This window comes from Triplophysa dalaica, chromosome 16, assembly GCF_015846415.1.
Source record: "Triplophysa dalaica isolate WHDGS20190420 chromosome 16, ASM1584641v1, whole genome shotgun sequence".
NCBI lineage: Eukaryota > Metazoa > Chordata > Actinopteri > Cypriniformes > Nemacheilidae > Triplophysa > Triplophysa dalaica.
The window spans coordinates 12,339,660-12,365,574 of record NC_079557.1 but is presented as its reverse complement, the minus strand read 5'-3'; the positions used below and the strand labels follow the sequence as shown (position 1 = coordinate 12,365,574).

The window sequence follows — 25,915 nt, the reverse complement described above, 5'->3', positions numbered from 1 at the left end:
TTGGAGGATGGGTTTGTTGTTGTATGGATGGGGTTGCTCAGTCACAGATGTCTGCGAGGCAGGGTTTGTTCCACCTCCGTTCACATGGAGGAATAATGGGAAAGCAGTGCATGTGAAATGATGAGGATCTATCTATGTAATGTTTTTTTTACTTCATTATGTTTAACTTGCTGTGGATGGTCATGTCTGCATATAGAGGGACGTTGACTGATTTCTCAGAGCAGGTTTTTTCCAATTCCTCTCTGAACCACCAGCTAAGTTGTTCTCAGTGTGATGTGACACTTTTTTCATGCCTCCTTATTGGATCATATAGCTTTTGTATTGTTCCTTTGTTGGCTGCTTTTCACACAAAACCTAAGCCACGCTTATGGAGAAGTAAGTAGAAATACTTTATGCTCGAGTGTGGATTTCAACATTTCTTGATGTAATTTATGTGATTTATATTTATGTTCCTCCAAAATTATTTGTTCAGATTCTAAAGTGGTTGTGTTGCTGTTTGTGGTTACAGTAGGATGTTTTTACATTATTATATATGATGTTGCTATGGTAGATAGCAACACTCGAGTCAAACCACGGAGGACTTTGTGTACTCTAGAACACTGTAGAAAATAATCAATTTGTGGGGTTTTTTTTTCAGACCAGGCAGAGACCTCTTTGGGAGCCTTGAGTAAACCTCCATCTAACAGGACCACACTTTTCAGAAGTAAACTACAATCTCCATCTACAAGAAGTGTACCATCAGGTATGAGTCATGCCTTTGATGACTTAAAATACTGCACTTAAATGTCCAACGTGTAGTTTTTTTAACAATCTATTGACAGAAATCCAATATAATATACGTAACTATCCTCGCCACAGCAGGGCAGTGTTGGCCTTCTCACCGGGAGACTGCATTTATTTATTCAATTATTTATTAGATATTATTTATTAGAATGATCTTGCTTGTTCTTTAAACACCATGCACTGTGCTGTGTTTAAGCTTTCTGTGTTTTTCAGTTTTTTTATTTGCTCTTGTAAGCTGCTTTGGAACAATGCACATTGTGAAAAGCGCTATATAAATAAACTTGAATTGAACTTGTCTTTGGAGGTGTATGACCATTTTTATCACATACACCGTGGGTCCCCTTGCATGGAATTCACCATGTTGTTTCTAAAGTAGCCCTAAACTGACAATCTGCTCTACACAGCTGGTTTCGTAAATATGTTGTCTCCTTCAGCAAAGAAGCAAAAACGTGACAACATCTTAGTTGTGTGTCAGCCACCGTAGTGTTTCGAAAGGGATGGTGGAGCTGTTGGTTGCAATTTGCAACCTCACCAGTAGATGCTTTTAATAGCATATCTTTAGCATATTTCATCTCTAAAACGAGTAAAATTGCTAGTACGTATTAGTTCTGTAGAAGAGATGTTTATGTGGATTTAAAATAACACATTTCATAGCGCAGAGAAGTCTGTATTGTCAAAATTAACAGTACATTTTATATGGGAAGTTTAGTTTCATTCGCCAAGAATTTAAAGTGACATTTTGTTTACTTTTGCAGGATGCAAGAACACATCTTTAACAGGTCAAAGTTCAGCGAGGTCTTCAAGCAGTCCTCTGAAAACCCCAACCAAAGCTCGACCAATGAGACCTGTTGTCACTCCAACAGGTAAGACCTTAACATACTGTTCAGTTACAGAAGAGGACCAACAGTAACTGTTATTGTAAATATGAATTTACATTAACCTTTTTGCTCTGTGGAAGTCTCTAAATTAAAAACGAAAAATCCCATTCATACTTTCATTCAGATTCAAGTTGCCAGTTGGTTCAGACTGTGTGGGCTCAGCTGAAATGCCGCATTAGCAATGCAGGATTATTTTATCGCAACCAAGTCAATAACACAGTCAGCCTCTTTCTAGTGTCAAGCCTCCTCCTCTCTGTGTTTAGCTTCTAACCTCAAATGTCATAATTAAGAACGGCTTTCGCATTCCTTTCAGAGATTCAGTGGAAGATTAAAGTCTTCATGCTTGTGTAAATCTAAACTGGTTCAGGTATTGTGTGTCAATAAATTCAATTATCAGTGCTATCCTCTACCTTCAAACAGAATCGCACAGTTCATATAGTGTAATTGGATTGGGCACCAAAGATAACATTTAGACATTTATTACAAACTAACCCATCATATATATATATATATATATATATATATATATATATATATATTAGGGCTGTCAAAAGATTAATCGCATCCAGAATAAAAGTTTGTGTTTACATAATACATGTCTATGTACTGTGCATATTTTGTTTTTATAAATACAAACACATGCACATGTATACATATTTAGCAAATATTTACATGTATTTATTTATATTTACCAATAATTGAAACTATATATAAATGTTTAATTATTTTTAGATTTTTCATAAATACATGCATGTGTATGTGTTAATAAATACAAAATTATTATGCACAGAACACAAATATACATTATGTAAACACAAACTTTTTTCTCGATGCGATTCATCTTTTGACAGCCCAAATATATATATATATTTTTCATAACCTTGTAGTAAATGTTTATTATGCATTCCAACATGTTAAACCAGCATTCAACCTTTGCTTTCTGTGTTTTTTTATTTTTAGTATTTGGCCCACAACCTGAGATGTGTAGGAATGTGTTGTTTGTAAGCAGCATCTCTTAAACATAATTGCATTTCAGACATAACTTTATGTCTTCAGTGGGAAGCTTGTTTTCTTGCTGTTTCTGTGGAAGCTTGGCAGTGCTCTGTTTGTGTCCTCAAAGAAAACTGTTCCCTGCCCAGTTATGACTTGTATTATGGTTTACAGTGATTCTAACACTTTGGGACAAATCACCTTTTCATGCTTCAAGTCAACAATTCTTTAACTCCTTGACTGATTGTACTATCACGTTGATTTGGCGTTCAGGCTTCATTATGCTCTTCATCAAGCGTGACCACATCATGCTGTGAGCTGTTGCATTCGCTCACACCATTTTTAACCCTCCCCCAAGTATGAGGAATAGAAAACGCTGAGAGAGAGATCCTGTGTTACAGCCCACCCACTTCTGTTCTGCTGTTTACTCCCCTCCCATCACCCAGCATCTTGCACCTCCTCAGCAGCAAGCAGAGAGCAGGAGATGCTGAAAGCTCTGATTGATGGATGAATCCTACTGCTCTGCCTCATTTGTCTCTGGGGCCGTGTTGTCAAAACTCCTGCCCCGTTTCAGTCAAAGCAGGTTCCATCGATTAGTTTTTACTAAAGTGTGACTGGAAGACACAGGTTTTTTTTCCTTCCTTCAACACAGTCTTGGTCATTTGTTTGGCAGATGACTCTCGGCCTGTGTGCACACTGAGGCTGCTGTTTGTTCTGCTTGTGAAGAGTTGCTCCTTTTCTTTTTCTTTGGCAAGATGTTTTTCTCTCCTAAATTCTCTCCGTCCATAATTCATGTGAGGCTGACAGCTAAAGGCTTACTCAGAAACCTCCAGTGGCTGTCGGGATGCAGGAGCACTGTGGTGTTTCAGACAGGTGTGTTTCTCCGGTTTTAATATTGTGTTGTTGTGGCTTTTCCTGCATTCTGCACAGATGGTTAAGATGAAATCTGGGTGGCTCTCAGATGCTGTCGGTTCTCATGTGGTGTTGGTTCTATCTTTAGACGTGTGCTTCTCTCTGTGCCAGAGAGTGATATTTGCATATACCCCGTAGATGTCTACAGTCACTCCATTAAAAAACATTTTAAAGAATAAAATCTACGTATCTGCAACAATATTTTATGATGATCACTTGGTAGATGCACTTAATTCATACTTGATTTATTTTTAGTGTGTTAGTACACCCGTCGAGAAACCTAATTCTCCCGTTTCAACCCCCTGCAGGTTATTTAGGGCTGTTTATTCTGTCTGCGGGGTTAATTATATCTTGTAAACATTTAGTCAAGATGAAGTCCCATGTAAACATAATGGAGATTTATTCAGGAAACGCTTCTTTTTCTTGTGACCAAAGAAGGACAGGTAGGGAGTATATCATATTTTCCATAACCATATATCAAATGTAGTCCATATTTATACCGTGATTTATGCAAAGTCCTTGGTTAAGGTTTCGCCTGTTAAAATATCGCTCTAAATATAAATGCATATCAGTGACCGTTATAGCTTTATTGACATCTTGGGAGATGCTTTTAAAGATGACTTATACTGTGTCTGATGCATATTGTTGTATGCACAGATTAAAACCAAATATGTTATTCGATTAAAATCATCTTTATGTATCATTTTTATTGAAATGTTTCATTATTTATTCTGGTGACTTGGATTGTTCAAGGTTATTTCATTGGGCGTTGATTTAGGTAGGCAGTTCTTGAAGTATGAAGTCCCCTAATAAAATAATATATATAAGGCAGGCAGGCGGTTGTTATCTGCAGAACAGTGTGATCAGAACCCAACGTGAATAGAATCATTTGTAAATAGAAGTGTCATATATGTTATTAAAAGACATAGTTATAGTTTAATATAACACTGATATGAAATATAAATGTCAATATGGTTCCCATCTTCCGGGGTACCATGTGTTATTAGTTTTGAGCGGTTGTTTTCTGGGAATATCAGACCTTGGAATTTTGCGGTTGGCCAATCAGAATCAAGTGGAGTGCCGTGTAATGTTTCATACAACCATTTTTTTTCTGGTTAATCTTATTTGTTGGCTGAGCCATTTTTAAGCACTGTCTGGATAAAAGGAATCTATAAAATCACAATCTATTTTTATTTAGCTTTTTTTATCAAATGTCATCAAATAATGTGCTATATAAGGCCTGTCCTGTCTTTTTCATGAGTTTTTTACCAAAACCAATCAAACACTCCTGATTCAACTAATCAAATGATTCAAGATTACATCAATCATGATGGCTTGTAGCTTGTAGATGTATCTGCATATTGACCTGTGAATTAGGAAAAAATGTGTTAACATTTAAAGAGGCCTAAAAGCATACGTTACCCACAGAGACCTCTGGGGGTCACTGGTGGAATTACAACAACACTTGGGTGTATTTGAAATGAGCTGGTTATGTTCTGTCGGTTTATTTTTCTAATATCTGCAGAATGTTTAATAACAAATGTTATTTATAATGATTTATTTGATTTGGTTTGTCAAGAGGTTAATTGAACATAACAGACAATTCAATTCAAGTGTGCCATTCCATGTTAGAAGAATATTCTTACCCAAGATGACCAGCAGAGGGAAGCACACAGATGTTTACCTAGTAATGGCACCTTATGGTTTGAATTACATTGAATCTCTCCTTTTATAATAAGCCACACCAAACTAATGACCTCAATTTGGGCTTCTCAGAAATGCACTGCTAATTCTGAAAGTAATTATATTGAAATAGAAGGAAACTGCTGATAAGTGTAAGACTGCAATATAACTTTATACACAACACCTTGTTTTACACTAAGCTGATGTATACAATGTATGCAACACGACACTTGATTATGGAAGTCAATTTGTGAATAGTGCCGTTTCTAAGTCCTTCATTCTATGTGCAAGGCTAAATAGTTTTGTTTATTTTAAGGGTGGTTACAGTAAGCTAACAGACCTGGAGTGGTTTGTAACTTTGTCTTGAAAGGCGTAGCAGGATGTTGGATAGGAAGAACAATAATATAAACTGCCGGTCCCCCAAAAAACTCACACACACTAATATTTCATTGGACCGCCTTTAGCTTTGGACTCTGTGGTGGCCAATCCATGTGTGAAAATGATGTCTCATGCTCCCTGAACCACTCTTTCACAATTTTAGCCTGATTAAAGGTACAGTGGGTAACAATTTTGCTGTAAAATATCCCACTAGGCCATGTTATATATTTTGTTCAGCTGAGTACTTACAATATCTCAAATGTTTCAAACTAGTTGTAAATTGTGAGAAAATCGCCATTCTAAACAGTGACAATCAATTCTGCATTACCCTTTGTTACCACTTTTACGGATGTAGTTAACGCGCCACAACGGTGTCGTGGACAAATGCGGAAGTTGTGTCTAGCGTCTGGCAAACCACTAGCTTGTTTTAAGCAGTCACTTATTTATGGACCACATATATACGCAACATTTATAAAACTTTATTACTTTACCTCATCCGCCAACAAGTTTTCACTTTCCCCTGTGATTGATGGCCATCAGCGATTGAGTTGAAGACAACAGATCCCATCATTCTATGCTCCTTCACACCGTCATCATCAAGCTACGCCATTGTTGTTGTTTTGATCGTGAGCCCTCTAGTGGCGTTTTTTTACAAACTGTAGCTTTAATCCTTGCATTGTCATCTTGGAATATGCCCATGCCATCAAGGAAGAAAAAACCCATTGATGGAATAACCTGGTCATTTAGTATATTCAGGTAGTCAGCTGAACTCATTCTGTGAGCCCGTAATGATGATGAACCTAGACCTCCAATCCAATGGGATGCTCTTACCTATTTGCTTAGTTAAATCCAGGTGGTGTCTTTTTTTGAAGTGGCAGTGTACTGTATATACGCAATGCATCTGAAGTCAAAGATCAGTTTTTTTAAGTGTTGTCAAAGGCGTGTAAATTTACAGGCAAATTCCAGACAATGGCTGTTGGAAATTTTGACATTTGGATTGAGTTCCCAAGATGGTTGGCATCCAAAGCTCTGTTCAGTGTTTCCACTCTTGTTGATCCTCCGAAAGACCCACGTGGTGCCTAATAGTGTCAAACAGCGCACATTCTATGATATTGGAATGATTCTCTCTCCTCTAAAGGTTTTTTTAGTACGTAAAATATGTTCTAGCAGCATGTCTGTCTTTTATTACCAAGTGCATTTTAAGCTTCAAGCGTTTTTTTTTTGCATTCTTAATGCATGATCTAAGTACAAATCATGAATCAGAGCTGGTCCTTTTTTCATAGGGAGTCTTACAAACTTCTTTAGCAACAGTTCCGGCTAAATGCTCAAAACTGTTTTAAAACTACTTCAACATGGTTTGAACCAAATAAGAATGCATGCTAATAAATACATTAAAACACATCTGTTTTTCTCTTGATAAATATTGTTTGTTTACTGCATTGTTTCTCCTGAATGACTTTGCGGATGTAAACTTAAAGGGATAGTTCAACCAAAAATGAAAATTCTGTCATCTTTTACTCACTTCATTTCAAAACTGTATGACTTTCTTCTGCAGAACACAAAAGGAGGTAACTGAATAACGGGGGTACCCATTGACTTGCATTGGTTTTGTGTCTATACAATAGATATGAATGGATGCCACCATTATCCCTTAAAATATCTTCTTTTGTGGTCTGCAGAAGGAAAGCATACACGTTTGAAATGAAGAGGTTAAGTAAATAATGACAAATTATGACCTTTTTGGGTGAACTATCCCTTTAAAGCTTTAAATGTGTTGACGTTGAAGCGACATTAGAGGAGAAAGGCCTCATGGGGGTTGTGGTCTCACCCCTGTCCTATTAAAGCTGGTATTTCAGAAATGTCCAAGGCTACTTTCATAGAGCTGTTATGTTATGACTCATGTAGGACATGGAGGATTAACAACATTGAGACTTAAGGTATTGCCGTTGGGAAAATAGTCATATTACCCAGAAATGTATAAAGCAAACCCAGATCAGGTCCATGCAACCTTTAGAAGTGTTAATCTTTTTTGGATTGTTAACTTCAGGTACCTATCCGCTAGTCGTAATGGGAACTTTGTTAGGGGGATTCGTGCCATGATGATGCACCGCTGTTATATTTATAAGATGATGTAAATGAAAACCGCAGTGGCATAGCCCTGCTAAAATAAGATGACTCTGATGGCCGGATCTGTGAAGGGGAAGGCATTATCTTCTGATGGGTGAGCTCTTATCGTTCAGCGTTAGATTGCTGATGTTGGAGTCGTCTTTGCTTTGTAGATCGTGTCTACGATCTTGGTGTACAGACATCATCAATTTGTCACATTAGTATGATGCAAACTCTGTTGGGTCGAAGCTCGATGTCTCTTCTCATTCATCTGAAATCACCTTGAATGCTACTTTAAGGAAAATAATGCTGAACGTTGTCACAACGCTGAACGCATGTTCTCTTACAGTTGATAGGAACAAGTCGAAGACAGCGTCACGAAACCTGCAGCCCCCAACAAATGGCCAACCGGACCTGGTACCACCTGAAAGCAAGTCGAGGAGTGTGGAGTACTATAAAGCGCTGTGCGAGAAGAAGAACCAAACCATCCAACAGCTGGAGAACACGGTCCGATCCGACAACCGCAGGTTCGAGGCTATTGCTGTGGTTATAAAGCACCTTTATGCAGAGGTAAGTTGCTATTATAAATATCTGGATTTTGATTGGATAAGCCACATTTTAAGCTGTAATGAGTGTCTACATAGCATGACAACTTCAAACTGTCCCTAGAATAATACAGAAGATATTTTTAATAACTTCTGTGGTTAATTTAAGTCTTAGGTTTGTATTTTGCAAATGGTTGTTAGTATGTTAACACATATGCTTGTGTTTACTGTGTTACAGTTGTTTGTGTATGTATGGTTGTGTTTGAGGACAGGCAGGGTTTGAGCAGCGTCATGTTTAAGCCTAAAGTTTGTTTTGTTGGTTCAACAGATTATAGTTATCTAAGTTTGTATCTTTTGCAGCACCTTCATTATAAACCGGTTCAAATACAAATACAATGATATTTTAGATTCACTCATTAGGACCTTTCAAGCTTTGTTTGTTACACTGTAGTGTAGTTTATCAGTATGACACAACTGCAATAAACAACACAAAAAAACAATGCATATTCCTTGTGGATTTTAAAACTAACTTCTACTGAAGTTGTTATATAGGAGGTTTACTATTCTTGTCTCAGGACGGATTAGTGCCTGACAATTTTAGAAGGCTCTTAGATAAATGGTTATATGAAGGCATACACATCTGTCTATATACTTCACAGTCTTGTAGTTTCTGACCTGTTGAAGTATATGCACCGGCGCGGACAAAATTAGGAGACCATTTCGGAGAATGTTTTTCTGATTTAAAAAATGTGCTATTTACAGACGGTTTCATCTTAACAAGATAAACAAACGTTACTGCACATGAGCACTTTTGTGAGCCCAACTTAATTCCCCGTACACATTCACAAACAATAGAGTGCCTGTAGATTATTTCTGATAAAAATCAAAAGAGACCGAGAAGAACCGTTTCTTGGCTAAACTAGTCTTTCCAATATTTAAAATTTAGACTATAGGTATGTGACTAGGTGAAATTATAATTTTTGTTTCATTCTGGGAACTACTAACAATATTTCTCCCAAGTTTCTAATAAAAAACATTTTAATTTGCATTTATTTACCGAAAATGAAAACTTGAGAAAAACACTGCAACAAAATCAAGTATTCGCTTTTAAGCAGTACAATTTAGGCAATTCAACAGTATGTTGAGGAACATGTTTAGAAAAAGTAAAAAAAAATGTATGTGATAACCTGGATTTATCACAGTTTTTATTAGTCTTGTCATGCTGTCAGTCTTTCACATCACTGTTGGATGACTTTGTCACTCCTGAGATTTTATTTAATTGAAAGACAACAGACTCTGGACTCGAAATGGACACAATACATTTAGAAATGCTTATTTGGAATGGTCTCTTAATTTTTCTTCACGGTTGAATATATTATATACACCTCTTTGTTGACCTAGTAAAATCGATCATAAGAAAAGGACAATAGCAGCTGTTAGTTACTATATATCAGACACTAAAGAACGAGAGCTTTTTGTTTGCGCTTCTTACCATCATACATTTATTTCAGATGTAATTAAGTAAATATGCTGATCTTCTACAGGAGCTGGACAAAGACCAAACTTGAAATATATAATGTTATATATATGTTATTCATGGGTGACTGGGGAAGGTTTTACCCTGTCATATTTACCCAAACATTTCTCTCATGGGAGGAAGTCTTATGATGCTTGGAATGAGGATAAGTAAATAATGATAGAATATTAATTGTTAGGGAGATTAACCTCAATGGTCCAAGGTCACGTCTAATGTTCATAACCGGTTTATTTCACCTTGAAGATATCTGACACCCGTTTGACATTTTAAGGTCACCTAACAGTCCCTCTTCTCATGTTCTTTTTAGTCCAATTAAACGTTTGTTGGCCTGTTTTTTATTCTTTATGACCTAAGACCTAAGATTTGTTGATCATAAAGGTGAGTCTAGTTTGTTTTGGATACCCGGTGTCCTGTACTGGAATCTGGTAAGCATTCATTAGCGGAAAAATGGAGGCCGGGCTTCACCATGTCTGTGTGAGAATGTACCAGCTGCTGTGTTGATATGGTTTGAAGCACACACACATGCCTTGGGAGGAGAGGGTGCTTCATATCACTTGTTTGCAATGAGCTGTCACCGCTGCCATAATTATACTGTAACAGGCTACAAAGTATAATAAAATATATCTTATTGTTATTTATCTTTCATTTTAAAAAAATATGTGTTGTTTTCATAATTGCTTATTGTGTGATTACATGTGATGTTTGTTTCTTGATATAACCGTAGTGTAGTAATGACTGCCTTTCAAACCTAAAATAAAGGAGAAAAATGTAATCGAATTAATGGCTTATTAGGGGGTTTTGTTGTGTGTATGCTTTGAAGAAATCTACAGCCGCAGGAAAAATGGAGACCATTCCAAATTTTCTTTTCAATCATACTTGGTGTGTCATTAATTCAATGAATTCAAAACTCAGGGTTGATAAAGTCATACAACAGCAATGTGAAAGACTGACAACATGACAAGACCCCTGAAAACTGTGGTCAGATCTGTGTTCTTTAAACTGTAATCCAGGTTATCACACGAAAAATATTTTTGATTTTTTTGCTAAAGAAAATAGAGCATCTTTTCAGTTTTTTTTACCCTTTTCTCCAGTTTCATTGTCTACAAAGTAATGCAAAAAGATAAAATAATATTTCTACCAAATTACAAATAAAAATATTAGTAGTTCACAGAGTGAAACCTAAACGAGTAGCTTTAAATAGTACATTTTTAAACCAGAAAAAAACGTCTCTGAAACGGTCTTTTATTGTTTTCTGTGGCTGTATACTTAAATATTCTCCTCCGTTGAAAATTCTTTCATTTACTCTGCTTCATGTCTTTCCAAACCGTTATGACTTACTTTCTTCTACCGAACACAAAAGCTATTTGGAAGAGCGTTGTTAACCAAACAACATTGTATTTCCATTGTACGGACACAAAAACGAACACCTTCCTCAAATTCAGATTCGCGTAATAGGACTAGCTGTTATAATAAGGACCGTTTATTTGCACAATAGGACATTTCCACGCTTTTAGCATGACAGGGGACGCAGTCAAGAATATGAATAGAGGAAAGGAGATCTGAGGTTTCACTGTGTTCGTCGGGTATGCATCCTCTGTGTTTGGGGGATAAAATTATTATAAAAATACACAGCATATTTATACTTACCTGTCCTTGCTATTATCAGAGAGACGCCACATGAGTTGTGTGTACGATCCAACTTTCATCACAACCATTATCCTGGGTGAAAGATGCATTTTGGTGAGGTGCTGCTGACAATGCCCTTTGTATGGGAATGCCCATCATCAGTTGTGCACCTCATACTCATTGGGTGTTTCAGCCCTTTATCATAAGACACCCTCAGCCAAGGAAGGCTGGTTGATCAGACCTGGGTGTGTCGTATTGTTACAAGGACATCTGGCAGCCCGTGTTGTGTCCATCCACCTCAACCACAGCCATTGGCTTCTTCTTTCCGCACCCCAGGCCAGTTCTTGATAATACTTCTCTTGACCTGTCCTCTGAACCCAGTGCTGTTTCAACGACACTTGCTTTTATGATGGCACGGAGGCTTCATACCTCAACGCAACCATAATCGCCAAGCCATTGGCTAAGGCTGTTCTAGCCCCACTGGCACCGTTAAAGGGTTCAAATTGCGCAAATACATGTTTTTCTGTGTCTTCAGTGTGTTATAAGTTGCCCATGCATGTATTAGACACGTAAATTGCCAAAATTTTAGTGTCTGAACTAAAAGCAAATGCTCACGCAGACCTGCCTGAAACGCCTCGTGTAACCACACCCCCACAAAGACTAAGACCGCCCAAATGTATACCCGTGAGTACAATTACCTTGTTTGGAACATCAGGTTCCAAAGCAAGAGGCGTAACGTTTCAGTCACACGCTTGCAGTACTCGAGCAATCGCTACGCACTGGTTAACTGGCCAATCAAAGCACACCTCGCTTTTCAGAGCGATGAGCTTTGTAAAAAATCTGAGGTTGGGCAAAGAGGAGATAGAAACATTTATGGTATGTGGAAAATACAGTGTTTTTCAACCTTATATCATGTATACACATTGCATCACATCTAAAACAAACAATAATATTCGTTTAAACCATATCATATGAACCCTTGAATGCATGATCAGTGCCCCCCCCCCATATGGCATGAGAACGTCTCTTCCTCTGAATTCTGCACAAACTGTACATCTATCCCTCACACCTTTGTTTTAATGGTAATTATGGCATGTCATTTGACTCCAGTGTCTATTGTTCTTCTGTCACTGTATGGGCTTGTAAATATGAATGTTAGCCATATGTGCCATGTCAACGTTCTAGTTAGCATGTAGACACGCTTGTTTTCACAACAGGGGTGGAGCTGAAAGGGCAAGAAATCCCTCATCCCCTGTCCTCTCCTCTCATGTGTGAAGGTCATCGCACACTTTATTCTTGTAACATGCACCATTTTATTAAATGCCACTCAGTCAGCCCCCGCAAGACATTTCATTTTGTTCTGCTCTTTTAGCTTTGCCTGCAGTGTGTGTTTTAAAGTACAGCAGTAACTCTATAGCACACGCACTAGAGAGCCGCCTCCCTGTTGTGCTTCTTTTATACATATTACGGTATCCTTTCAACACTGAGAAGGCACGTGGTTGGGGGAGGCAGCAGCCAATGGGCTTATTCCACTAGTCTGCCTCATGTAGAGGGAGACGGCAGAGAGGGGAGATAGAGGAGGCAGTGGTTCAGGCATCTGGACCGCTGTCCTGCGATCTGGACTGAAGTCACAGAGGCTGCGATCATGGGCTGCTCCGGCAGCAAAGTGTGCCTTAATGCTCCCTGCACTGGACACAGGGTAAACACATTGTCTTCTATGGGAGGGATAAATCGGGATTTGAAATGGGATAGCTGCGGATGCCTGTTGTATGTAAAGCATGCGTCTCTTCACAGAGATGAGGTTAAAGTATTTGTCTAAGGTTTGCTTACATTAATGTTGCGATTTGGTTAATGCTCAATGCTTGTTGTGGTGATGCATATTACGTTGTGGATGGTGATGAGTTGATAACTGGTTGTAGGATGTCGTTCTTCTTATGTTTGCATTGATCTCCGGGGGAAGGGGCAGGTGAGGATATCAGTACTTTGTGTTTGACGTTCTGTGTCTGTTGGTCAGTCTGACAGCATTGCAGCTGCCGGGCTGGCTGTCCTTCACTCGACGGAAGACTCGCCATACATTAGACATGTTTGCTTAAGAGACGTGTTTGTTGATGTCATTCATTTATTTTTCTTAGAAGTAATTCCTTAGTGCTCAGTCGTAATGTGTGTCAAGCACCAACCTGAACTATGAGATAATTCTATGGGCATGCAGATTGCTGTCACTACACTCTTGCAAAACATTTGAGGTTTTTCCTCAAGTGTCCACCACATGATTCTGAGTTAGGAAGTCACATGAAAACCTCACCGTCATTGAAACTATAACATCTTGAATGTTTTACATTGTTTTCTTTAAACATAGCTACCTTACAAGTACAGTGCAATCATTTGTCAGGTAAATAAACCATTCAAACTAAAAACTGTAATATCTCACCCATTCAGTTCTGTGGTTGATAGAAATATTTTGGAGGCTCAACTGAGTGCATCATTCTTACCCGCAGAGGGGATTCCTCATACCTCAACATGACATTAGATTTCACTTCGCACTGTCCGGCACCATCAGAGATTGTGTTTCTTGTGTAATCTGCGCTGGAGTAATATGATGCGTTTGTTGCACTGATACAGTATTTTCCTTGTGTTTTCCTGCAGCATGAGGAGGTGATGAAGCAGCGCAGGGAGCTGTGTCAGGAGCTGAGCACCTTGCGTGAGGAGCTGGGTGAGTGTGACTCATTCCTATAGCACTTGGCTTTAAATGCTGGCAGAATAAAAGGAGAGAGCTGCCAGAATGCCTCTCTGATTAGGTTGTTTGCTGGTCACGGGTGATAGTCTGTGAATTGAACAATGTGTTGGTAGTTTCTTGTAATAACATACACAACTTGTGGTTGTGTTATGCAGTGCTTTGAACAAGTGCGTAAGCATGGATTGTCTAGATTAGGGGGTTTCAAAGTGGGCTCCGAGGACCCCCAGGGGGTCCCAAGGGTCTGTGGAAATGTCTAGAGAATAACTATTTGAAAAGTATGTTATTAATTAGAATTAAGGGATGGTTCACTGCAAAATTACTCAACCTCAAGTTGTTCCAAACCTGCATAAATGTCTTTGTTGAACACAATGAAAGATATTTGTGACCCTGGATCACAAAACCAGTCTTTTGGTAAATGCCCAAAATACATTGTATGGGTCAAAATGATCGATTTTTCTTTTATGCAAAACATCAGAAAATATTTTGTAAATTTCCTACCTAAAAAATATATTAAATCTTTATTTTTGTGAGTGGATTGCTTGCCATATTGCCTCTGATTAACAAATTCAAAGGCGATTTCCTCAATATTGAGATTTTTTTTACCCTCAGATACCAGAGTGTTAAACTGCTGTATCTCCACCAGATATTGTCCTATACTCATCAAAAGAAAACTTGTTTATTCAGCTTTCAGGTGATGTAAAAATCTAAATTTCAGAAAATTTAATTTAGTTTTGTCGGCTTGATCACATTTAAAAAAAACTTAAGCAACTGAGATTTCTGGGGCACCATTGACTTTCATACAGCAGTAAAACAAATATGAATGTTAGTCAAAGGTGCCCCAGAACGGTTTGTTTTACTAAATTCTTCCAAATCTGTTCGATGTGTTAAATCGAACAAAGTCAGTCATACAGGTTTGAAACAACTTGAGGGTGAGTAAATGATTTTCATTTTGGGGTGAAATAAATTATTCAAATTAAATCAGATTCAAATTAAATAATATACACAAATAATACATCTAGCAGTATAATGATAGTGAGAAAAAAAACAAATGATGTAAAATCATTAATGTAAAAATTGGGTGTTTATAAAAGATGAATGCCTTTTACATTATAGGATGAGGGTCCCTTACAGTATGGTCATACTTGGGGGTCTGTGGCATCGAAAAGATTGAAAATGCTTGGTCTAGATTACGCATTCTCTTAACCAACCTTTATGACTTTTCTAGATTACAAGTCTATAGTGTAGACTGTGAGCATTCTCTTAACCAACCTTGTTTTTAAACGGTAGTGTGTTTGAATTCTTCCACCATCACTGAACATGCTTAGCCCCCTGTGAAGCAGACATGGAGGAGGATGTGCTGTCCAAAAGCTCCCTCCTCCTTGATCATGTAAGAGAATTACACTCTTTTCCAGATGGTACCCCCCTCACGAGTGAACTGTCTGCCCTGGAATGTGAAGGACCCTGAGGTCCTTTTCACATCAGTTGATAAGAACAAATAGAGCCTGGGGTTAAATGTCCCTCACAGTCTAGTGGGCAGAATAACTGGTAGCAATGAAGAATTATGAGTCAATATTTGCATACTGTGAGACATACTGTGTGATGCATAGAACATGCTGTTATTTTGTCAAACCAAAAGTCTTATGTTTAGTTTTACTACAAATAGATTAAATACAATTGTATAGCAAAAGCAGCAGAATGTTCCAAAATATAACTTACTACGGTTTTAATGAGCTTCATTTTTTTTCTCTTTTGAACTTGTGAATCTTACACATGACTTTTCTTTTAATATAATCACTTCTTAAGCACATTAGCACATTCCAGCAACTTGACCCCATAAGAAATCCTCAGACCACCACAGAATAGAAGCAGCAAAGAAATATGTTTTAATCTCCCCATAGAATGCTTCATATAATCCTCACAGTTTTTAAGATAATATGAGCACAGTGGTCAGTGTGTCTGCTGTTTTTTTGGCTCACACCCAGATCTCCCTCATAAAACAAAAGTGTCTGTTAACACGGGACAACTGCTCTCTGCCCATGAGGCAAGTGCTTTCTTCACACAAAAGCTGCTAGAACTGTGTAGAATCTATTTAGCTTTTTATTTGACGTGTGACACGGGTTGTTGTATGCAGAATGTTAACTTCATAGCGTCTTGTTGTGCCACTTTTATTAAGCCATTTTTCTTTCATAAGCAAATCATGGGACAAACTCATGTGACAGCCAGGCATGTCAAACACAGCTTTCTGAAATTGGCTTAGTTAAACATCTGTTGTATACGTGCACAATGGTTACAGCTGACTGTCGAGTCATGACCTGTTCTTCTTCTGAGGAGGAAAGCGCATCCATCCTTCTCCCTAACTGTCTGTTTTGTTTCGCTCACATTATTTCGATTATTTATAGGCCTTGTGCCGTGCTGTGCATCATGAATAAAACCTCTAATAGAATTACGCTGTAGGTTTGTGAAATACATCAAGCCATTAGAGCGATCTGGGTCTGGCTCGTATGCTGTGTGTGTGGCTCTGTTACTGTGTCCTGTAAAGCAGATAGTGTAAACTACTGAAGACAAACAGACACTTGAAGATTAGCTTGTAGCTAATTTTATCCAGTAACTCCCCTAAGAGAGACTTCAATATTATCTCAGAAATACAGGATAAGATTACAGGCCAGTAATGGATATGACCCGAGTTTTCCAAAGGAGAATTGATTGCATGAGGCATAAAAAAACGTATTCTGACAAAACCAAACTGAAAAACTGAACTAATTTGTAAGTATTTAATTTACACAAATGTAAAACATTGTTAGGCCATTAATAACTTTTTATAATTATGTACCCACAAACCATTTCTAATTAGTTAACCCTTTCATGCATTATCTCAGGATTATATTCCGGTGTTTTCATTATGTAATAGGGCATTAAAACATATTTTTAAACCATTTTTTTATATTAAGTGGACTTGAGTGGACATCTAAACAGGTAACAGTGTTTTGAATCAATGATGCACTTGTGTTCACTGTAGTGGCTGATGGGCAACTATGTCAGAAAAGCTTAAGCACCAAGAAATGTGTCCTGGACTTTTTGGTGATTTACCGTTTTCTACATAGTCATCCTACATTATGTAAAAGTGAAAATATAGACATTTCATTGTATGAGTTAGCCATGTCAAAGATTGAAATAATAGTGACATTAATGATGAAAATCTTCTAGATTATGAAATTCTAGCCTGGTTTTCACCCGTGAAGGTCCCACATTTTCATAGCTGCCTTCTATTGGGACCTATTTGTTAAACTTCAGGCCTTTCGTGCATTGTCTACATCAAGGGTTCTCAAAACTTTTAAGGCCAGGAACCCGTTATAGGTGAGATAACTTTCCAAGGACCTCCTTAAAATTATACCTTTAACTGAAAGATTTAAGAAGGTGCGCCAGAAAACGCTCAAATAAAAATCATTTTAGAAGTTTAATTACTATGTGGAGCATTGGGATTGTTAGACGAGAATGTTCTTATTTTTAAGAAAACCTTAAATTCGACCAAAATAAAACAAATCACTTATTTTGCCTTTATCTCAAAATTAGACTGCACATTTCCACTCATTATGCACAGGTCATAAAATTATTTCATGGACCCCTTATCAATGGACTGCGGACCCCAGGGGTCCCCGGACCCCACTTTGAGAACCTCTGGTCTACATTATGTCGTCATATGGAGCAAATGGGCCACCGGATTGCACATTCAGAGTACAAAGAAAAGAGCAGCTGTAACATTCATCTCGCCACTTCATGTTTTAACTACAGTGGCACGGTGCCCATGTTCCTCTGCAGTGGGGTGAGCTGTCATGAATGTCGGGCAAAGAGCGAACTGTATGACTCGGTTACAATTGAGAGAGCCCGCTGATGGATTGGGAAACGTCTGTTCATTGCGCCACTTGCGCCAGAAGCATTCAGATCCACAAAGATCTTTCCCTCTGGTTTAATCCGAACTGTAGTTTGACACTTTATTTACAGAACTGCTGGAGATACAGTATCATAGCTGTAGAGACAACTGGAAATCAATGGAGAATACTTTCTGAGTGAATCATAGCCTCGTGTTGGCACGGTGGCAAATGTCTTTCACATTTGTTAGGGTTATTCCACTACAGTGTGGATAAAGCATATCTATATTGTCACAACCACTACATTACAGTAGATATCAGATAACATTAGATGCCCTACTGCTTTCAAATACCTTGAGATTTGGTTTTAAATGGCAAATATCCACTTTTATTAGGTTCACATTTTAAACACAATAATTTAATCATTTGTATCTTAAATTGATCTTAAATTTAATGATATGATCTTTCATAGTGAGTTCAGCTCAGTCATGTGAGCGTCTGGAGGAGGAGAAGGAGGAACTGCGTGGGGCCTTGGATGGTGTTCTGCAGAAGGTTCAGGAGCAGCACCGTTTAGATCTAGCTGACCTGGAGGAGAGGCTGAAGACTTTCTATTCCACTGAGTGGGAGAAGGTCCATCAGACCTATCAGGAAGAGGCTGACAAGTGCAAAGCTCAGATGGAGCAGCAGGTGTGGAGGACACGGAGACATTCTTTTATTCTCGCCAGAGTTCTGACACACATTTTCCTGAATCTGCTTTATATAAATGACTGCAGATGTATTCTGTCATGCAGTATTAATGTTACCTAATATACTTTTGTATTATATTTGTGGGTATGTTCCATTCTATAATGGTGTTTTTCCATAAAGCAATAATGATTTTATTTATGATCTTCTAGCTTGAGGAGTTACGATCAAAACATGAGGATTTGAAGAAAGAACTGGAAGACAGCCATGTAGAGGAGGTGGACAACCTTAAACTTCACTTTGAAGAATCTTTTAAGGGTAAATTAAAATTGAACTCTCGGCACACGTTTCATGTTGTTCTTTCAAGACAAAAATACAAATGTGTAAGATTTTATTGTGATTTATTTAATGTTGTATATTTATAATGTATGTCCATTAAATCAATTGAGTTTTATTTATTATATTAATTCAGAGGTAATTTTATAAACATGTTTCTGATCAGGTGACAGAGAGATCTTCCAATCAGAAATCGGTTTTGTACATTAAAGGAATATTTCACCCCAAAAATGGTCCTCATTGACTTTCCATAGTATTAATAAAAATTACTACGGGGACCATTTTGGGGTGAACTATTCCTTTAAGAACAAAAATAAGAGGAAACATTGATTTATCGAGCATCTTTTTTCTATTTTCTTATATTCTTTTGTGCTTGATATTTCTCAGAGCTCCAACAGTCTCAAGAAAAAGAAATGGAAACACTCAACACAACACTGAAGAAATCAGAGGAAATATTAACTGTAAGCAACAATTCCGGTTCACTTTTTTGCATTGAAATTTCAACATTTGCTTATTTAGTTTCTTGTTTCAACAAACACTTCAATATTAATGTCTGTCTTCAATCAGAATCAAATTCAGGAGCTCATTGCCGAGAATAACAACCTTAAAGATAAACTCAAAGCCGAGGAGATACGAAGAAAAGATCTGGCTGAGAGAACGCAGGTACATGTGTGTTATCAAACACAGTAAACCACTGCTACAATGTTGCACACTTCAACCCACATCATGCAGATTGTGTATTTTCCATGAATGGCAAGTTAATATTAGACAGGCGTCTGATCAAGGTTAAGTAGTTTCCGGAGCTCTCAACATTCTGAAAATACATACAAGGGTGTTCAGATAACAAGCCTGCGTTATACTGCCAAAACCTTCCATAAATAGGACAACAATGCATGATGGGTATCCAGTTCTCACTCACATGCATACATTCAGTCCTAACTCGGATTTCCACTATTACCACACAACCAATCACACCAAAGTCATTCAAATATTGCGGTTATTAATACGTATATTCAAACGTGAGCATGGTTACACACAGCGACAAAAGTACTTTGAGCTTGTACTTTCCTTGATTTCTCTATTTATTTTTTTTCCATTATAAAGGACTCCCACACTCTTTATCTGGAGCAAGAACTCGAAAGCCTGAAAGTGGTGCTGGACATCAAAAACAAGCAGATTCATGAGCACGACAAGAAACTCATGCAGATAGACAAACTGGTGAGATCACTAAACTGGCTGCATGAAGCATTCTGAGGTTTATTTCTAAAGGGCAAACATAAATCTTTCCTGTTTATCGAACTGATTTATTCTCAGATGGATAAGAATGTCAAGCTGGATGAATGTCTTAAGAAGGTGCAACAAGAAAACGAGGACCTCAAAGCCAGAATGGACAAACATGCTGCTTTATCTAGGTACAAAACCTCATGCCTACTTTCATTAACTCTGAAAAGATGCCTCAGGCCTCAAAAATGGCCGTTTTTAATCCATCTGTCTAGTTTATTTCACTTGGGTGTTTTCCCTCGGAGAGATTTCCCTTTGTGTAGCAAAGCCGGTCTTAGAAGCTGATGTAGGACTTCCTGAGCGCCGGAGCTGCCGGCTGTGTTTGACACTTCAATTACTTTCTGGTTATTGTTTGTGCTCTAATAGGTCTTTGTTCTCTGACACTTAGCTTTGGGTTGTAACCATGTACTCCGTTATTTTCATGAGTTCTAGTGTATAACCTTATGACATTTACCTGGGTGTTGTGCTTTATTTCAGACAACTGTCCTCGGATCAGGCGGTTTTGCAGGAATCTCTTCAGAAGGAATCCAAAGTAAACAAACGATTGTCAATGGAAAATGAAGAGCTGCACTGGAAGCTTCACAACGGAGATCTGAGCAGTCCTCGCAAAGTCTCCCCATCTACTTCCCTGACTCTACAGTCCCCGAGGAACTCTGGGATATTCTCCAGCCCTTCCGTCTCACCCAGATAACAGTAGCCTTCAGCTTCCAGGAAGCACCGTCATGGACTTTTAAATGGACAGAGCACTTCCTGCAGTCTGGACCATATCGATGGCTGGAAGCCTGTTCAAATGGAATGAACTTTTTAACTCTTGTAAAGATGAATGACATTAAAGACTATATTGCACAGAAGCACTTACCAATGAGGCCACCTTTGTATTTTTGCCTTTTATGTCTGACTGTGGAGTAAAAAAGGAATCTCAGGGCTTGTAGGTTTCTCACAAGTTTGATGTTTTTTTAAACCTCAGAGTATTTGTCTCTTCCAGGATTTATGTTTTTTTCCGGTGTTTTGCATTTGTTTGTTACTGGTTGTATGAATCTTTGAGGGTCTTTGACAAGTTACAAAGCTTTACTACCAGACGTCTTTAAGTGTGCCTGTGTTTTTCTTGGCCTGGATGCAAATATCCAAGCGTCAGCAAGCCGGTGGTAATTTCCCAGATGCATGTTGTGTTTGGCATCCCTCAAGATTTTTTATTTTTATTGTGGACCTCAGATTCCAGATGAAATTATCATGAACTTTTTAAAGGAGCACTTCATAGATCAACGTATGCTGTGAACTTGATGCAGGTGCCTGTTGCAAAACTATGCTGGTCTGCTTTGCCTGTTTCAAGACTTTTTAATCATCTGCTAAATGTCTTGTCATATCATCGGTGTATGTGCTTTTGCAGAGAATCTGTAAAATGAGCAAGATAAATTAATTCTAAATAATGGATGGAAAAACCTGAATGTCTGTATTAGCAATTAATTCAGGATGATTTATTTCTCCCATCTATGCAGGATGATTTTTTGTCCCATCTAGGCACTCAGATATGCAGTCTAATAATAATAACAATGATATGCTGTAAAATCTAAGCTTTGATATTGAAATGGAATGAGGTCATTATGACTGAAGACTTGTGCTGTTGGGAATCTACGATTTTTCATAACTACTTGAATACGGGTTTTGTATCATTTAGTATGATTGAGCTCTGCGGACAGAACTGAGTGTGCGTCGTATTGTTTTTTTATAAGTGTGTTTATGAAAATGAGACCAAACACAATGTAAATGACCGAGCATGTTCCAGTGGCCTCAAGAGCACCCCCCACTGTCTGAAACCCCCACTGCAGCTTTAAATCCAAGCTAGTAACAAAGACCTTTAAAGATAAAAATAGTTGTTTTCTGTTTTGAAATGTATTATTAAGCTGTGTGAGTGAGTGTTGGTGTGAAACTGAAACTCCTGAAAATATGCAATTAATAAAGTCACATGTTGAAATGCAAAAATTCACATGTTTGTAATTATAAAGTATGCAATAGGCAATATTACGTTTTTTTTATTCTTAGGTCTGCCTCTTTCTAAAGGCGATTTCTACTCCAATTTTATTGTTATCGAATCACTATTCATTTCTGAGGCTACTGTGAGAGGAGAAACATGCTTTGGATGTGATGTACTGAACCAAAATAAGCACTGGGCTCTCTCTACACATTCCACATACGGAGTCCATTAAAGCCGAGCACAAAGTCTTCATGCTTCTCAGTCATATTTCACGGTAACAGAAGGTAGTGTAGAAATTTGCACTTCGAACCGAACACCTTTCACTCTTCAAATTAGTATTTAAAGTTAATGGGAATTTTGAAAGTCAATCAATAAGGTATGAAATATTAAGTAGGCCTACTGCTGTATTGCCACCCCAGAAAGTGCCCCATCAAGAGACATTTAGATTCATAAAAGAAGAATTTTATTTCCATGCCATATTTAACATTTTTTCAAAGTGGTTTTCATACTGCGATGTGAATCGAGCAACAAGAGGCTGAACGGTGTGAGTCCAGCTCATGTCAATAACACCTATGTATCTTTAGTGTGATTTCACCGATGTGGCCACAGATGTCTCTGCGTTCTTATTTTTGGCAGTGCAGATGTACTTTCCAAAGTCAATAGTTTCAGCATCGTCCACAATTAAAACGCTCTGGGAAATGCGTGTGGTGTGGCCCACACCTCTGTTTATCAGCCTCCAGGAGTCTTGAATGATCACCGCCCTCTGGTCCTGACAAACACACATCAACGTTTACAGCAAATGTATGGTTTTGTGTCATGATGTATTAACCCTGGACATTTTATCATCCATCCCTGTTGAAAAAAACTGCATATGCTGGTTTGGTATATGGTGATGCTCGTGTAAGCTGGTAATCTGCTGGTTTGAGATGGTCATGTGCTGGCCAGCATCTAAACTTCCCTAACCCATCATATGCTGTTTTTTCAACGGGGAGATTATTGTTATTGGCATATCATTTGTAATTTGCTTTGGATAAAAGCATTGCTAAATGAAACGCAAAGGTAAATGATCAACTAGACTGTCTCAATCAACCAGATTGTTATCAATTTATTCGTACAATCCCAAGAAAATAAAGTGCTACTTGCCTGGCCAGGGTACCTCCAGCTGAAGCTTACATTCATCTCTGGTTCACCCAGGACTGTGCATGTAAGGTTAAAGATATCTCCTCCGCTCACTGTATTTGAAGATGCCTTGATGGTCGCAAAAGGGGGTCCACTGGGCACTAAGAAAAACAAGTGAAAACAAAAAAGTCAGAGATGCAAAATCCTCAGCATCCACTAGGATGTTCTTCAATCTCCAAATTGCATCAAGAAGTGCAAGATGAACCCCTCATTTGGGTCTTACCCTCCACATAAAGCAGCTGGTACATGGTGGATATTTGCTCTGTGGATTTAGTGGTGCTGTTTGCTTTGCAGTAATAAGCACCCTTGTGTTCTGGACTTGGGGTCTGAATGATAAAACCCTTGGTAGGATTGTATGAGATTTGCGTCCCATCCACTGGGATTTCTTTGGGAGGAACTTCTCTATGCAGTGACACTTTGATTTTAGGGTTGGTCACCCGACAGGGTACCGTGGTGTGCTTGTCAGGACGCAGGTAGGCGATCTCAAAATGGATGGGGGATGGAACAAACAGCTCATCTTTGTCTAGAGAGAAGAGATCAAACATTATATATGTCGTTTTTTTGGTGTATTGTTACAAAGTAAGCTGTATTGTGGTGTAGTTTTAGATGCTGTACCTGTAAAGTATATATAGGTTTTCGAGGTGGTGTCTGCATCCCTCTCACATTCTTCTCCATCACACAGCATCACCCAGCAGCTGTACTCTCCTGTATCAACAGCAGAGGGCGACGTCAGGATCAATTGACTGTATCTGTCATGCTGCTTGATGCTAAAACACAAGAGACAAGTCTTAGATCCGTATTATAGTCTGAATTACGTAACGTAGTGAGTGAGGAAGGATACCTGAGGCGGTTATCATTGTAGGCGTCCAGATATGAAGGATACGCCCAACCAATCTTAGTTCCTTTGCATCTCAGCTCCAGTGTTTTCCCAGGGTTTAATGAAAGGGTCTCACCCAGTCGGAGAAAACGTCCTTTATCGAGAACCTGGGTGAGAATAGATTGGCCTTTGCTCACCGACTCCTTTTCCTTCACTTTTGGGTATCGAACCTTCACCCTCTTTCTTCCGGGTCGTGTGCGGTTCTCACCGGCTTCTTTATTGCGTTTGGTCTGCTGGCACAAACCTGCATAAACAGAAGAAAAGGGGGAAAAACATGTGTTTTGAACTCAAATACAAACTGTGGTATGAAAATGTATAGTATGCTCTTCTACACTTGTTTATGATTATAGATTTTTACATGAAGAACAGAGATTTTGTATTTCTTTGGTGGGCTCTGTGACCCCGTCACCCTTGACAAAGATGTGTGTGAGAGAGAGAGAGAGAGAGAGAGAGAGAGGGGTTCTCTCATCTGGAAAGCAGCTTCATATACTTCAGCTCACAGCTGTACAAACATCATCGCAATGCAGGAAAAATGTCCCCTTTTCTCCATACAAAAATGCACAAAATCTACTTATATAATAAATCAATGAATCGGTTATGTTTAGTGAATTTAAATTAATTTAACTTCATCTAAACAGATTTCTGGCCGATACCGATATGGACGATAATTTATCCTGCATCTCTTTAGACTAATGGTAAAGTCAACAAATATTAAAACAACAAAAATGTATATAAGGGAAATATGTAGTCAATCACACTTCTGCACTATGTTGGCAGTTGGTAAAAACACATTCGCTTCAAACTCTCTGGGAAGAAATTCCTAAATTAGCACGAAATGTATTTTCAGAAATAATTGCAAGCATTTACAGATAATTCTTTAGATCAAGACACATAAACTTGGTCAAACAAATGTTATTTTCATTTAAACTCGCCCTGATTTAATTCGTTCTCTTTATGCTCTGGATTTTTGGCTGTGTCTCACCACACATCTCTCAAAGGGATTTATAGTTTGACTTTCTGAAGGAAGAATAACTAGGCAGAAGAACAAAGAATGATCCGCTCACCATGTTGGACCTCCAGCCAAAGCAGTGCTAGTGCAAAGAAGATACAAAGTCTCATGGTGACTGAAGCGAAGCGTCCCAGCAACACTTACAGGGGTGATCTCGGTTCTCGGGAGGTCTGGAGAACAGTGTAGGAACCCTTCCTCCACTTTCTGAAAAAAAGGAATTTTCCCATCTGCTCACTCCCCCTTTAACATCAGTCTTCACCCCAGTATTCTGGAGTCCTGTATCGCCCTCTAATGGATAAACCCTTCATCACATGTCGGAGCAAAATATTCCTACACTTGACCTCAGAAATTCTCTACTGTTTCTAATTATGTGGTATGGTTTTCTATGCCAATTGCCTTATGCAAAAGATTTGAAACAGATCTCAGAGGTCGCATGTGTTGGAAATACTTAAAACTCTTATGACACATTAGAAGAGATTAGATTTGCTCACACAACAATGCTTTCTTTTTCCTTCATTCAACAGATCCATTAGCCACGA

At 38.3% G+C, this 25,915-nt stretch overlaps 2 protein-coding genes across 5 annotated transcripts in view; one reads left to right on the top strand and one right to left on the bottom strand.

The window, feature by feature from the left end:
* mtus1a (microtubule associated tumor suppressor 1a) overlaps positions 1–22,344 on the top strand; it is a 28,735-nt gene extending 6,391 nt beyond the window's left edge. The window contains exons 5-15 of one of the 4 annotated variants that reach the window (XM_056770072.1): positions 638–742; positions 1,539–1,646; positions 8,080–8,300; positions 14,082–14,148; positions 18,511–18,725; positions 18,935–19,040; positions 19,446–19,519; positions 19,626–19,721; positions 20,163–20,276; positions 20,373–20,470; positions 20,817–22,344. In XM_056770072.1, the coding sequence (XP_056626050.1) occupies positions 638–742; positions 1,539–1,646; positions 8,080–8,300; positions 14,082–14,148; positions 18,511–18,725; positions 18,935–19,040; positions 19,446–19,519; positions 19,626–19,721; positions 20,163–20,276; positions 20,373–20,470; positions 20,817–21,030 (1,418 nt within the window). In that variant the 3' untranslated portion in view covers positions 21,031–22,344. Of the gene's footprint in view, positions 1–637; positions 743–1,538; positions 1,647–3,402; positions 3,525–3,939; positions 4,007–7,826; positions 7,846–8,079; positions 8,301–14,081; positions 14,149–18,510; positions 18,726–18,934; positions 19,041–19,445; positions 19,520–19,625; positions 19,722–20,162; positions 20,277–20,372; positions 20,471–20,816 lie in introns of those variants that run through there. The other 3 variants (XM_056770073.1, XM_056770074.1, XM_056770075.1) reach the window with 3 other exon arrangements.
* A 407-nt stretch (positions 22,345–22,751) lies between these two features.
* On the bottom strand, positions 22,752–25,576 carry pdgfrl (platelet-derived growth factor receptor-like). Its single transcript, XM_056769380.1, has 6 exons — positions 25,432–25,576; positions 24,332–24,611; positions 24,106–24,257; positions 23,714–24,013; positions 23,455–23,591; positions 22,752–23,080 (listed from the first exon to the last, which is right to left on the bottom strand). The coding sequence occupies exons 1-6, from the start codon at positions 25,484–25,486 to the stop codon at positions 22,892–22,894; spliced, it is 1,113 nt and encodes a 370-aa protein (XP_056625358.1). The 5' UTR covers positions 25,487–25,576; the 3' UTR covers positions 22,752–22,891.
* Between the last annotated feature and the right edge of the window lie 339 nt (positions 25,577–25,915).

Excerpts from the sequence above, each read along its gene's own strand:
- pdgfrl (XM_056769380.1), bottom strand. The coding sequence starts at position 25,486 with ATGAGACTTTGTATCTTCTTTGCACTAGCACTGCTTTGGCTGGAGGTC. Across the intron at positions 24,258-24,331 it reads TACAATGATAACCGCCTCAG|CATCAAGCAGCATGACAGAT; the intron begins GTATCCTTCCTC and ends CTTGTGTTTTAG. Across the intron at positions 23,592-23,713 it reads CCAGCTGCTTTATGTGGAGG|TGCCCAGTGGACCCCCTTTT; the intron begins GTAAGACCCAAA and ends TGTTTTTCTTAG.